Raw genomic sequence first — 13463 nt, 5'->3', positions numbered from 1 at the left:
ATGTCTGCTCCGCTTGGGCCCCGGGGCGGCCCGGCCGCTCCTCCTGCGGCTGCTCTCGCAGAGATGCCGGACCTCAGCCACCTTACTGAGGAGGAGAGAAAGATCATCCTCGCAGTCATGGACCGACAGAAGAAGGAAGATGAAAAGGAACAGTCAATGTTAAAGTAAGCAATTTAAACAATCTGAATTCTGAAAGCAAAATAACAAGGGACAACGACTGATGGAATATAGCTAGTCCATGTTGAAAAGAACCGTGTTATGAGACGTCCACACCGCAGTGGTCGTTGGTGTATGATAACTGCATTTGAATGTATTTAAATGTACGTGTGCTGTGGGCATTATGTCTCCTGTATTCCATTACGGTAACATAGGCTACTTGCAAAGTCAGGTTTCTTATCGATATTTATGCTTGGGCAAATAACCCAAACATTACTAGGGAATGTGGATGAAGGGCTGAGAGGTTAAACCGAATGGCATCCTTGCCAGCTGGTTTTAATGCTCATGTTGATTCGTTGTCATCAGATTTTGTATTGGAGATGCTGTTATCTAGTAGCCTATTCTCCGCCAGTTCGAAGCATTTTCCCTGCCCAGCTATCAACACTGCGCGGGCCTACTTCTCACTCTGTTGCCTTTGGGTTGGGTTAGCAACGGCCGCCATCTTCGCCTAAAAGCCCCATCAACTCCCTTTTATCACAGATTACAACATGTTAAATGGTCTCAAACGAACGGAGCATAGATTAAATCTGTTTCGAGAACCTTTCACACTTGATGTGGGTTTATAAATCATCGCTGATTCTCAGTCCATGGTGTACGCTCTCGTTTGAAAACGGGAGTTTTTTCTCCGTTCTGCTTGTCTCTCGCTGTATTTTCAGTACCACGGCGCTGTCCAGTTTCGTTTAAGGTGGAGCTGAATTTTCGCAGTAGCTTGTCACTGCATATTATTGCGATTAGGGTTTAAAATGAAATGAATGTCATGCATTTTGATAAAAACCGTGCGATTGAGTTTAGGAAGGTGAAGCTAGTATCCACTTTGTCGTGTTAATTGTGGAGTGGAGGAGATTGATGTAATTTCTGTAATTATTTTAATATTATTGTGGTAACTTGGAATTCTTGTCATTTCTCAATAAGTGAGGCTAATTTGTTTCGTGATTTTTCATTACACGTAACAGGCCTATGCCTGTTATTTGTTGGAATATTTCTGGGCCACAAAAACAAAAAGTAATCATTGTGTCGTTGGGCGTGTATTTTTATTATTTATTGGGCAAGAAATATTATTTCATTTACGCAGATTGGCCAGCACATTTCTCATTAGCACAGCATGCACACATTAGGCTTTATTCATAGTTTCAATGCTGCATTTCAACATATGAGTAGTCCTAAAAATAGAATTCCTTTGCTTGAAAGTGATTTCTGTTTCTATCCTGTAGCGTATGTGTATCATCTACGCCTTCATGTGTGGCAACAGGCACTCTTCAATTTGCGAGTTCCTGCCATAACCGCCCAGCGACTTTCCGTTCCATTTCAGTTTATTGTTAAATGTGACTGAAAGAACAACTCAGTGAAATGTCGCGTGGGCGGCGCACCTAATGCGCTTTATATGTGCCCTTACTCATACTGCCTCTGGAGTGGTACCACGAGCATCTGCGTGCGCACATACGCGCACACGCACACACACACACACACACACACACACGCACACACACACACACACACACACACACACACACTGCATTGGCTGAATTTCACCAGCATTTTATTCACGACAAAACTAGGTGTGTTGCATTCCAAGAATATGGTATATTCAAGATAAAGGATAGGAGAGTCTTCTTACCAAGGCTTCACTGGTTCCAGAAATTAGACTGCTATAGACTGCTAAAAGATGCTTATGCTTATTTGATATATCCATATTTATTCAGATTCATTATCAATTATTGTGCTACTGCAGAAGGGGTTTTTACTTGTATAACCTACAGCATACAACTGTTTTTGGCTATATCTCCGGTTGTCCATGACAAAAGCTAATTGATGGATGTTTACACAGGATAAGGTCCAGGAGTTTCAAGTCTGGTGGCTACTCATATATATTTTTCCTATGTTGATCATAGTGACACCAGAATAGGTAAATGATTGATATACTCTTCCTGAGATCAAAGCTTAACATGGCCTTTGTATCACACCACATGATTAGCAATCAAACCTCAAATCACTTCTTACACACACTGTTTTGCTTCGCCTCAGAACTGATTAACACGTGTTCCCAGGCCATATACATATATATAGGCCATTCTGTATCATTATCCTTAGTATCTATTTGTATTACACTGTCTGTATTTTGGGTTCCCCTAATGCTTATGTAAAAAAAGTGTCAGAAGGATGCACCATGAACATTGAGGCTGTAATTCTGACATATAGATGTATATACCCTCAAATTAAAACTGGCAATCAGCAATTTGATTACATAGCATTGCAGAATTACAAACATTTAAAATTGTGTCACTGTCCACATACTTATTAACCTCACTACATATGGCCCCATAAGAGCCATTGTCTTGGTGTGTGCTTGATGCATAATATATTGTCCCTGTATACATTTTTCAAGACATATCTTTTTGGGTCCAGAAATGACTAAGTATATATGTAAAGCTGCTTTAATGTGTGAAGCTTCTAACCTAGCAGTACTCACCTTTAGGGTAGTGAATTGTATTCTCCTGTCCTGTCACTTTGAACTCTCATTTCTCCTTTTTGAAAATCATGTTTTCTGTGCACTCTGCTCTGCTCTGCTTGGCTTACTTGTCTGACTGACTGAACATCCCAGTGAGAATGTCATGTGACATAACACCTCACAGCATCCTGAAACAAGAGTGTGGGACACATACATTACATACAGTTTTCTGTGTGCAGGGGTTGGTGGCAGCCGTTAATTGTGTATCTAATTTAGGCAGTGCAGGGTGGGTTATCCCAGTGTGTGGATGGGTCCTGGTATTAAATCTAGACAGTACCAGTATTACCTGCAACCAGTAGGTCTGCAGGGCTGTGCATTTTTGGTGAAATAATCACACAGGGAAGGAGGGTTTTGGTTGTTGGGATATCTGTATCTCATCATAGAGCAGTGACCTTGGGAGCTGTATCCTCTGCATTTTTTATTTTGTGGTACACACACTACTGAAACCACACATGGAATTGGGGGGATATTTCCAAAATGAAGTATGCAACTTGTTTCTCAAATTAGAAGCAGTCGCATTTAGACTTTTCTTTAACCAGGACGGTCACTTGAGAGCAAATTGTTATTTACAACGATGACCTGACATGGTGGAGAAATCAACTGTGCTGTCTACCACAGTCTGTAGAGTGGTGAGTAATCTGGGCAGAAAACTAGCCAGGTTTATGTTGACGAATAGAAAGAGCCTCCTTCATTTCCAGAAACCGTCCTCACGAGGCCGTGAGGAAGATCACAGCCAAGCTGCTGACGTGTTTGAGCGTGACATATGGAATCCTGGGATCTGCTTAAAAGCTGGCTTGCTGTCTTTTTTTTGAGGTCATTTGCTGGCAGATATTGGCAGCTGTGCATTTTAACGAGTTAAATGTGGAGCAACACGGTGCTGTGTATGTGACTCATGGATATGGGGACATCGTCAGCCCACGTCTGATGGTGTGTGAATGTGTTCTCCTGTTTCTCCTGCTCTACTCAATCATGTGGGCCCTCTGCTTCACTGGCTTAAGGCCCTGCATTGATGCAGTTTCCTGTAGGACCTAAACATATGCAGTGGGACCCGGAACTGCACCGTGTGCAGTGAGACCTGGAGCTGCACCATGTGTAGTGGGAGTTTGAGCTGCCTCATGTGCAGTGGGAGCCATAGCTTCACCATGTGCAGTGAGACCTGGAGCTGCACTGTGTGCAGTGAGACCCGGAACTGCACCACGTGCAGTGGGAGCCATAGCTTCACCATGTGCAGTGAGACCTGGAGCTGCACTGTGTGCAGTGAGACCCGGAACTGCACCATGTGCAGTGGGAGGCATAGCTTCACCATGTGCAGTGGGAGGCATAGCTTCACCATGTGCAGTGGGACCCAGAGCTGCACCGTGTGTCATAATATCAGTTGTGGCAGCTCATGAGTGGTTATTCTCTGGAATAGCATGAAATTAAATGTCATTTACTTTATAGTCACCCTTGTACAGGTGAATGTAAGGAATGTACATATTAAATTCTGTGTGTTATAGATGCTGTAAGAATTTCTTTTTCAGAATCTTGCTCAAACATTCAGCAGGATTAAAATCTACAGCCATCTACAATGACACGTTGTTTTACCACTGAGCTATGCTGTCATCTGTGTTAGTAGAGCAGGCATGCCTTTTCATGACAATAGTTGAATTCATAGCCGAAGTTATTGTACTGTATTTCCTAAAACTCATCACCAAATTTCTGCAAGATTGATTTCCAAATTGGAGGAATGTTTTAAAAGATAGAAACTTCAGGTGCCATCAATATCTTTGTTTTTAGGTTGAATTCCTGACACAGCTTGATCATTGCAGGGGGAAACATTTAATTGTGCTGTTGTTTTGGCAGTGGATATACTGTTACTCTTAGGCCCAGTACACTTAATTTGGAGTTTAAAACAAGCAGCCAATCACTTACCCGGTTATCCCTGAATCTATCGATTATAACAAAAAAAAAAAAAGACCACATACCATGTAAAATGTTGAAGTTTAAATGTAAACTTTGGGTCCAGTAAGTGGTACTAGTGTTTGTGAATAACCTTCTAGGCCTAAATGTGCCCTGTAGCATGCGAGGCAGAGTCGTCTGCAGCAGGGAGCCCTGCCTGATCTCAGGCCTAGTGGCAGCTGTGGGTTGGAACAGACAGGTTAATTGGTTAGCTGTCGTCTGATGAGAATTTTTTTAGCGCTGGCAGCGGTGCTGCCGAATCACCAAGCATCCGGACCTCTGCTGTTACTATGGTATCCACCGGCTGGAACGCGTTTGTGCGCGGGGGTGGGGGCGGGGGTGGGCGTGTTGTCTGCAGCCATAGAGCGCAGGCTGTAATGAAACACAGGGAATCCTGGGAGGAGCTGGAGGAGATGCCAGTTCCCTGTCAGCGTTCTGGGGGAGCCACGAAAGAACACAAGTTCTGGAAGAGCTCAGAATACTGCTGACTCAGGCGTAACTACTGTTACCCAGTCACAGCTCTTCAGACAGGGGCGTTCATACGAGCGTGCGCTCCACCCGCCACACACTGCCACCGACACTAAGCCTGACCAAACGTCCATGAATGAGCATGTGGGCATGCTCTTTGTTGTTTGCTTGTGTAGCTTGTGCAGGGTGCAGGCCCATCTGAAATGCAAAGCACTCTGCATCGATTGTTTTACTTTTCTCTTTTTCCTACTTAGTTTGAGGAAAGAAATTCTCACTTACTGTTGACAGTTAATATTGTGTTGGAAACAAAGCACGATGCTGAATGTGTTGTTCGATAAGCTGCAGCGCAGTGAGGACGACATTTGATCCCGAACCTCTCTGCTATTAATTTCATGCTGATGGTACATATAATGCAGATTTGTCACTCCCACAGTATCCAGGGTTTCAAAGATGTAATACATTAAAGAGCAAACTCGGTGGCTCTTCCTAAAATTATGTGTAGCATGATTTTGGGTAGTGGTAGGCATGTTATATTTTAGTTTTTAAATTAAATCAATTTTTCTTTTCTCACTTTTCTATACAAAGTGAAGGATTCCAGTCTGTTATGTGTTGTTGTGTAGTTGTGTGGTAGATTGACTGTAATTAGTAATATTAGCTTTGTTCTGTGGCTTAGCTACAGTTTTCCCACATGAGCCCTGTGACATTGAAACTTTGAAACCTTGGAAATTTGGGGTCTAGTGCATGTCCCAGACCTATAGTACACACCTCTTCCCATTTTTTCATGAAAATCTGATTTAGATTGAGTTCACTCAACCCATAACATTAGCCCTACCCTTAAACCGTAGTCCTGTGCAGTAGCAATGGCTGACTACCCAGTGTATGGTGGGTCATCTCTCTTTATTTAAAATTTTCTCTTTTTTTCTTCCTTCTCTCTCTCTCTCTCTCTCTCTCTCTCTCTCGCGGTGACTCATTAGTGTCTGCGTGTTCACCTGTCAAACATTTCCTCACACTGGGGACGTCATGCTCGAATCCTGCTGCGTGCTGCTCCAGGACAAAAATTGTGTGCTGTTCCCCCACCAACCTCCCATCCTTCCAAACTCACCGTGTTACTGTGCCCATTGGCTCAGGGAGAAAATGTTACCACTGCTGTGTATACACAGATGTAGGCCTGTTACTATAATTTGGAATGATGAATCATCAATCATCGTATACTAATTTGCAGACATTTATGTATGGTTTGTAAGTGAACAAATTCACTGTAAATGTAAAGGTGACAGACATTATTACATGCTACTGTGAGAAGGACGTGCTGCACACAGGAATGGCCACATTCTCATTTCAATCCTTTTATCACAGAGGACTGAACCATCGGCCCACCAATGGCCACTGGAATATAACCATCTCTCTCTCTCTCTCTCTCTCTCTCTCTCTCTCTCTCTTTCTCTCTTTCTCAAACCCTTACTTGCATCATTTTGTGTCTCTGTCCATCGCTCTCACTTCCTCTCCCTCTCTTTCCATCTCCCAAGGATAAAAGCATGATCTCAGCACACCTGACCTGACCAGCCTCATGTATAAAACCCAGAGAAGAGAGGAGGCCTTTTTAGCATTCAACAGAACAAACAGCACTCATTTAAATGAAAAGACATGATTGCTAACATGCTGGCGGTTTGTGAGGACACACGGCTTTGATTTGGTTCCAAGTGTAGATCAATCAAGGCCGACCTCTGTGCCGGCTGCTGTGGAAAGCTTTGAGAGGTGGTGACGTCTGAGATGGTATCTGTGTCCGGTGTTACTGCTGATGCGGCACTGGCCCCATTGAAGAGGAAATCAGTTCCTCATCTGACACGGCAGCTTGTCTGAGCCTCCCCGCCTTCAAAAAAAGTATGCACATCGTGCCATACATATGGTCAGTGGCGCCCCTATCTGTATGCAGGCTGCTGTATGCAACTGCTTTGACATTTTGAAATTAAACTGCCATAGAGCGGACCAAGCTGCAAACCATAGAGTTCAATGCTGCAAATCTAAAAAGTTTGTGTATCAATGCCTTAATTTAATTGGTTATGGACAAACCTTATTACTGCGTTTCATTAAAGTGATTGGTGGATATAACCAGGGCATACGGTCATGTTTTTGTGATCACTTGTAGTGTTCCCTTATTTTGGTGATCTATTTGGCACTAAAAGGACTAGCTGGATAAAGAACAAAACAGTTAAACCATGGTGGTTTATAGCACTACGGATCAAGCTATATAAGTGGTGTGGAAGAGTGGGAATAGAGTTAACTGGCCCTAACTGCCTCATTTGAAAATGAGTAGGCCTGGCACAGTGACCCTGGAAGGCATGGCTGATGTAGCGGCTAAGTGTATCGAACAAACAGAGCAGCAAGACGTAACAGATGTTATGAATGTGGAGGCCATAAAAATGGGTTCTGATGCAGTATAATTTTAAGTATTTAGGAGTAAATTCAAAACTGGGTATTTATTTAGCCCTCACCAGCCACTGACTCAAAGTGCTTTACAGCGATGAGGAGGAAACTTGCCTTGACCAGGGTGAAGACTGCCCCCTACTGGTCCACCAACACCACTGCCAGCAGCAACTTAGTCTCAAGTAGAAACTGAGCCTGCTTAGCTTCAGCCATTTGGCAAGAGCAGAGTGCATGTTGGTATGGCTGACCCCTGCAAGTGGACTGCTCCCAAACAGTGCATATTTGGAACGGAAGGGAATTATTTTTCTGACCAAACCTCTCAACGATTTGAGCAATGCAAAAAAGACTAAAACTTATAATATGTAAAACTTATAATCACCTTTACATTTAAACATGCAGCAGCATTTCTGTGTGTATGGTGTGATGGAAACATCAGCCGATCACTGTTGGTTTGGATCGATCACATGAGATGAGATGAGCGCATGATGAGGTTTTTAGATGTAACACTGGACGTTTTACTGTGTGCATAAGAAAAAAAATATTATTGTCTTGAGAAAAATGTTTTTGGTCCTGAATTGCCCCATGTGGGATAAATACAGTTCTACTGAATTGTTGAGATCATCACACGGAGTTGAATCACTGATCAGATGGCTGAGTAACAGCTGGAGAGTATGAACGCAGAGCTGAGCAGTCCAACACAGGCGTCTGCCAGTGGAGCTGTCAGATAGCATAATTGCTCAAAACAGGTTGATTCAGGTTTAAAAACGAGGCCCTCTGTCACTTTGAGAGGAGGCTATTGGTCCACCTCCAGTTCTCCCATCCTCCTTTTCTTCACTCTGGCAGTGGTGTTGGAGTGGGGCTTTGTGGATTGGGACACTTCCTGTTCATTTCTCCTATTTGAAATGGGTCAGTTGGCCATGCAAGTGTGGCTTACATGAGCTGAAAGTGCGGCAGGGCTTGTCCCCAGCGCTTCAGAATCAGACTGTGAGCCAGCTGCTGGATTATGTATCAATCACCATCACCTCTGAGTGCATATATTACGGGAAATGTTGTGTGACCTCTGACCCTAGTACAGCAGAAAGTCATACAAGGGCATCTGGACAACTACTGCACTGCCTGCACCTTCTTTTAGAAGTGGTGGAACACACCCACCTTTTTTGATAGTGTGATTCTTTAGCAGCTGTCCTACGCCTGGTGTGACTGTGTGTTGGGTGTTTGGGCGAGCTTGATAGGCTATACTGAGAGGGGGGGGGGTGGTTGCGTTATGTGTGTCACTTCACTGGGTATGTGCTGTAATGTAAAGCTGTCTGATTCCAAATTCTAAATTTTTTGGGCCTTTCAATATGTTGGTATGTGTTGCATGCATAGATGCATGCAACATGAACTAAAGTTCTTGAAATCACTGCCTGGCTAGAATAAAATCTTTGAAATATTCATCCTAATAAAGTTCATCTCCAAAAATAGGAAACATACTTAAGTGTACGAACATAATGTACCAACTGAGTGATCTGTTTGTGGAAAAAGACCTGCCATCCCAAAGAACATCATTCATTTATGCAGTGCCAGTGTATTTATGCTGAATATCTTCCTTTGTTTGACTGGTTACCTGGCAACATCTATTTCCTGTTCTTTGCTGAGGGAGCCTAGGTTGGTAGCATAGTCTCGTGCAGTCTGTTTGGCGAAGGAAGGGCAGTTTTGGGTGACTGGATATATATCATTCATCTGCCTCTCTTTGTGAATCCAACTCACAAATGATTACGCAGAGCAGAGCCCCTGACTCTTTTCAGGACAGTTTAACCAGTTTGGAACCTCAAGTACACCCTTCCTGTGTACATGTGCAGTATGGCACACTGTTTAAATTAAGCTCCACTCATTTGTCATTAATTTACTCACGTCTATGTCTGCACAGGAGGTGGGGTAACGTAAACTCACCGTGTTCTGAACAGAACACGGGTAAGCGGCCACTTCCACTAGAAGTTAGACCAGTCAACCAGTCAGTTCAATGGTAGTTTTTCTCCTGAGAAATGTGGTTTCTGATTATGGTTGCTTATTAACTATCTCAGACACTAAAACACTTCGATTGATTTGAAGTGGATCAATAATTATAGAGAAAATGACAAATAACTGCGCAACGTCCCAGAGTTTGGTAGACTGTGTTAGCTGACGATGGTCCGAACACTGCCGTATAAGCCTGCCCAGTTCGTAGTCTCTCATTAGCAACAGCTTCCCCACCACAATGTTGCAGTGGCGCACTATTACCATGTCACTGTATGCTGAAATGGATTGCGTATGTGACTCATACCAAGTTTTTATGAAAATGGAAGGAATTATACTTTACACACACACAAAAACCAAAGCTGATTTGTATGGTTTTTTTGTTGTTGTTATTTGTCATGAAAGTTGCTCTGTTCGGAACATGGTGAGCTTACCTGATGTTCGGAACATGGTGAGTTTACATTAGTGACTTTCATCAAATCATCACGCTTGTTTCATTTCGCTTCAGCAAAAAGAAAGTTTTGCTAAATGTACCCCAGGTTACCTCATCTTGCCTCTGCCCCTGAAAAGCTGCTCTGACTGAATAAACAGTGAGCTGGTGACAGAAGTAGCATAGCCAGCATTCATTAAAAATGAATACACTGGGAGCAGTTTAGACAACATTGCGGTGGCCATTGTAATGCCTGAACTTGTGCCTGAATATGAGTAGCTGATGGAACAATATTGCATTAATGTATTGTGCTGTGTGGTGACGTTATGTTTGGGATGCATGTTTTAAGTGCACTGTGTTTGGTGGAATAGGGGAAGCATCTCTTGTGTTGGGTAAACAGAAAAACTGATCATGGATCACAAGTCTACCCTGAGCAGCTTTATGACTGCTGGCTAACAAGGGGACTATCTCCATTAAGAGCTGTATTCACCTCTTCACCTAGAGGTTAGTAAGGATATGTAGCAGGATGATCAAAATGACCTGCTGGCAAGCGCCTTATGGCTCACAGTACAATCTTGGGACTAGTACAACCTATTTATTGCCATGGAATCTGCAGTTACAGTGGCACCACCCCGTAGACCCAACTGTCAGTTGGTGGATTGGTGGATTTGAGCTCTCGGCTGGATTTGAGACTGTGATTGGTGGGTTGAGTTGAGGCGTAGAATGACCAGAGAGGTCAGGGGTGGTGTGGAGGTTACGGCTCTGTAACAGGCAACCTAATAGCAGCTACTCCATGTAGCGATGGGGATCGCATGGAGTAATATCTGTATCGCACTGCATCTCCTCAGTTCTTTCTAATTCACTACCTCTCTCTCTATCTGTTTTTTCGGTCTGGTTTTCTCTCTCTCTCTCTCTCTCTCTCTCTCTCTCTCTCTGCTGCTGAAACAGGACACAGCTGGTTAGGGCAGGTGCCAGCTGGTGACTGGTTTTTGTGATAGTCTGTGACACATATGGGAGGGGCCGGGGGGAGGGGGCGAGCAGGGGGCGGAGCGGCTTCTCTGAAGGATTGTGTCATGGGGAGGAGCTTTGCTTTCCAGCCAACAAAAGGGGCTGTTACATAACAGGCGCTTCAGGCTGGGGAGAGGAAGCTCACGCGTGTTTATGTAATAACCAGTAACATCATAAATACATCACATGATTGGGGTTCTGGAGTGAGATCAGTTTCACATTATCATAATAGTGATGTGTACTGCAGGATCACTCAAGATAACCAGATTACAGTTGAATAACATAAGAAAGGGTGTACATTTAAATGGTGCATAACATTTTTCTGTTACAAAATAAAACCCAGAAAAGGTGTTTGGCTGGATGAATAGAGTATTTATTGATCTGAATAAAAGGCTATTAGAATAAAATATTGATACTTGATACTCGTTGATCTTTTTTACTGGCCCTAATACTGACACCGCAGGGTGATTAGTATATTTTCCCCTTATTTCTCCCCTTATGTTGGAAAATAATCCCTATCTCCTCTCCTTGGAACATTCCACATATGGTTACACTACAAGAAAGACAAGAAACAATGCCATTGCAATAAACAATGATTAATGTGAACTATTACAGCACATTAATACACATGCATTTTCACCAACAAAAAAAGAATGCACTTCAGTACTTCCATAATTTTTCACACATTTTTAAACTTTCAAACCCACAGTTCATAAGAACTGCTCAGTCTTGGAAACATCTCCCCCATTCAGAGTCACGGTGCGTTTCTGTGCTTTAACTTGGCTCCAGAACAATGGAAACAAAACTGTGGCCCCGGAAGAATGGAAACCTTGAACGTGGCAGGTAGCTTTCCCTCCAGAATATTTTTCCTCACTGTTTTTAGACTCGCTATATTACATTAACACACAATAGTGGAAATACATTATTTAACAGGAAAAATAAACCGTAAAAGGCAAACCTGCAAAGGTATAAGACAATATCGGTTTTGTCTTTCACATAATACCATAAACAAAAATCCCAAAAACCTGAACTGGAACATTATTGCATGAATGGAAAAATGTGCGTGGGATTATTGCAATGGATGAGTTACATGGGGACATTACGTACATTTAAGCAGTTCGCATAAGCAAACTGCACATTTTTCAAATGCAAAATACAAAATTGCGGCCCATAGGCCTACTTTATGTGATGAAGCTGGGCCCTCTCCTCTTCATCACAGACTGACACATGCCAGTGTGGAAGGAGGGTGTTGTGTCCTGGGGAACAGGGGCCAGTGTGGATGTGTCCTGGGGAACAGGGGACTGTAAGGGGCCTGTGTGGATGGAGGGTGTGTGTCCTGGGGAACAGGGGACCGTAAGAGGCCAGTGTGGATGGAGGGTGTGTGTCCTGGGGAACAGGGGACAGTAAGGGGCCAGTGTGGGTGGAGGGTGGTGTGTCCTGGGGAACAGGGGACCGTAAGGAGCCAGTGTGGATGGAGGGTGGTGTGTCCTGGGGAACAGGGGACCGTAAGGGGCCAGTGTGGATGGAGGGTGTGTGTTCAGGTGCTGTTTCACCCTTACATAAGGGACTGTGGTGCCTGCTCACTTGTTGCAGTATTGTCAGCAGCTCTGTGTACTGGATGACCCTTAAATGGCAGATTGTGCCTGTTTGCTCAAGTCAAGTCTGTTGTAGAACTATATGGGGCGTCACTGTTGGTTGCCTGGTGTCATAGCCAGTCAGTGAGTGAGACTCAGCCTGTAGTTTATAGCATGCATTTGTATGTTTGTGTGTTTGTCTGTGTGTGCACGTGTGTGCATGCGTGCCTGTGTGCCTGTGTGTGTCCATGTGTTCATATGTGCCTGCGCTTTGTCCATGTGTTCATATGTGCAGTCAGAAGGCTGTGATGGTTTTTTTTAGTGGAGTCACTGTAGCATTACACTGATTGACTCACTGCAAGCTTGCAAAGTGCTGAACTCTGGCCTGACTGTCTCGTCGGACGTCCTGCGTGGATCCAGTGCTAATCCTTTAATAACGCCGGACCCAGAGGAGGCTACAGCAGCACTGATGATCACAGCCAATATTTTAGGGGATATAGTTGCAGAGAAGTATAGTGGATTAAAATGGGAACTGAAACCTGCCCCATGCCGAAAACAGGCCAGTTCTGACAGAGTTTCCTAAGCAGAGCTTCCCTGGGTGACTGACTGTTTTCTGTAACGAGAGGCTCTGCAGCCATTTTGGAGCAAATCTTGTCACACTGAAATATACCACTGGTTTCAAAGATGACATATTTTAATATGAAACTGAATCTGTCAAATATTATTTCAAAAATATTATAAACAATCTCGATTTTTAAAGCTCTGTGCTAATTGTAGTAACTACATTTGCCTAGAACATCCCTCATTATACATACAGTAGGCCACATACTTAGCATTTTACATAACATTATGTATTTGTCTGGGCAGCTTATGTAACTTTCAGTTGTATATTGTACAGGATATT

General features: G+C 43.5%; 1 protein-coding gene across 1 annotated transcript in view; it reads left to right on the top strand.

Moving 5' to 3' along the window:
• LOC133137991 (regulating synaptic membrane exocytosis protein 4-like) overlaps positions 1-13463 on the top strand; it is a 169370-nt gene continuing 155907 nt past the window's right edge. Inside the window, exon 1 of the mRNA XM_061256433.1 lies at positions 1-164. Coding sequence (XP_061112417.1) covers positions 1-164 — 164 coding nt within the window. The remainder of the gene's footprint in view (positions 165-13463) is intronic.

This window comes from Conger conger, chromosome 9 (genome assembly GCF_963514075.1).
Source record: "Conger conger chromosome 9, fConCon1.1, whole genome shotgun sequence".
In the NCBI taxonomy this organism is placed as follows: domain Eukaryota; kingdom Metazoa; phylum Chordata; class Actinopteri; order Anguilliformes; family Congridae; genus Conger; species Conger conger.
This window is presented reverse-complemented; position numbering and strand designations above follow the sequence as displayed.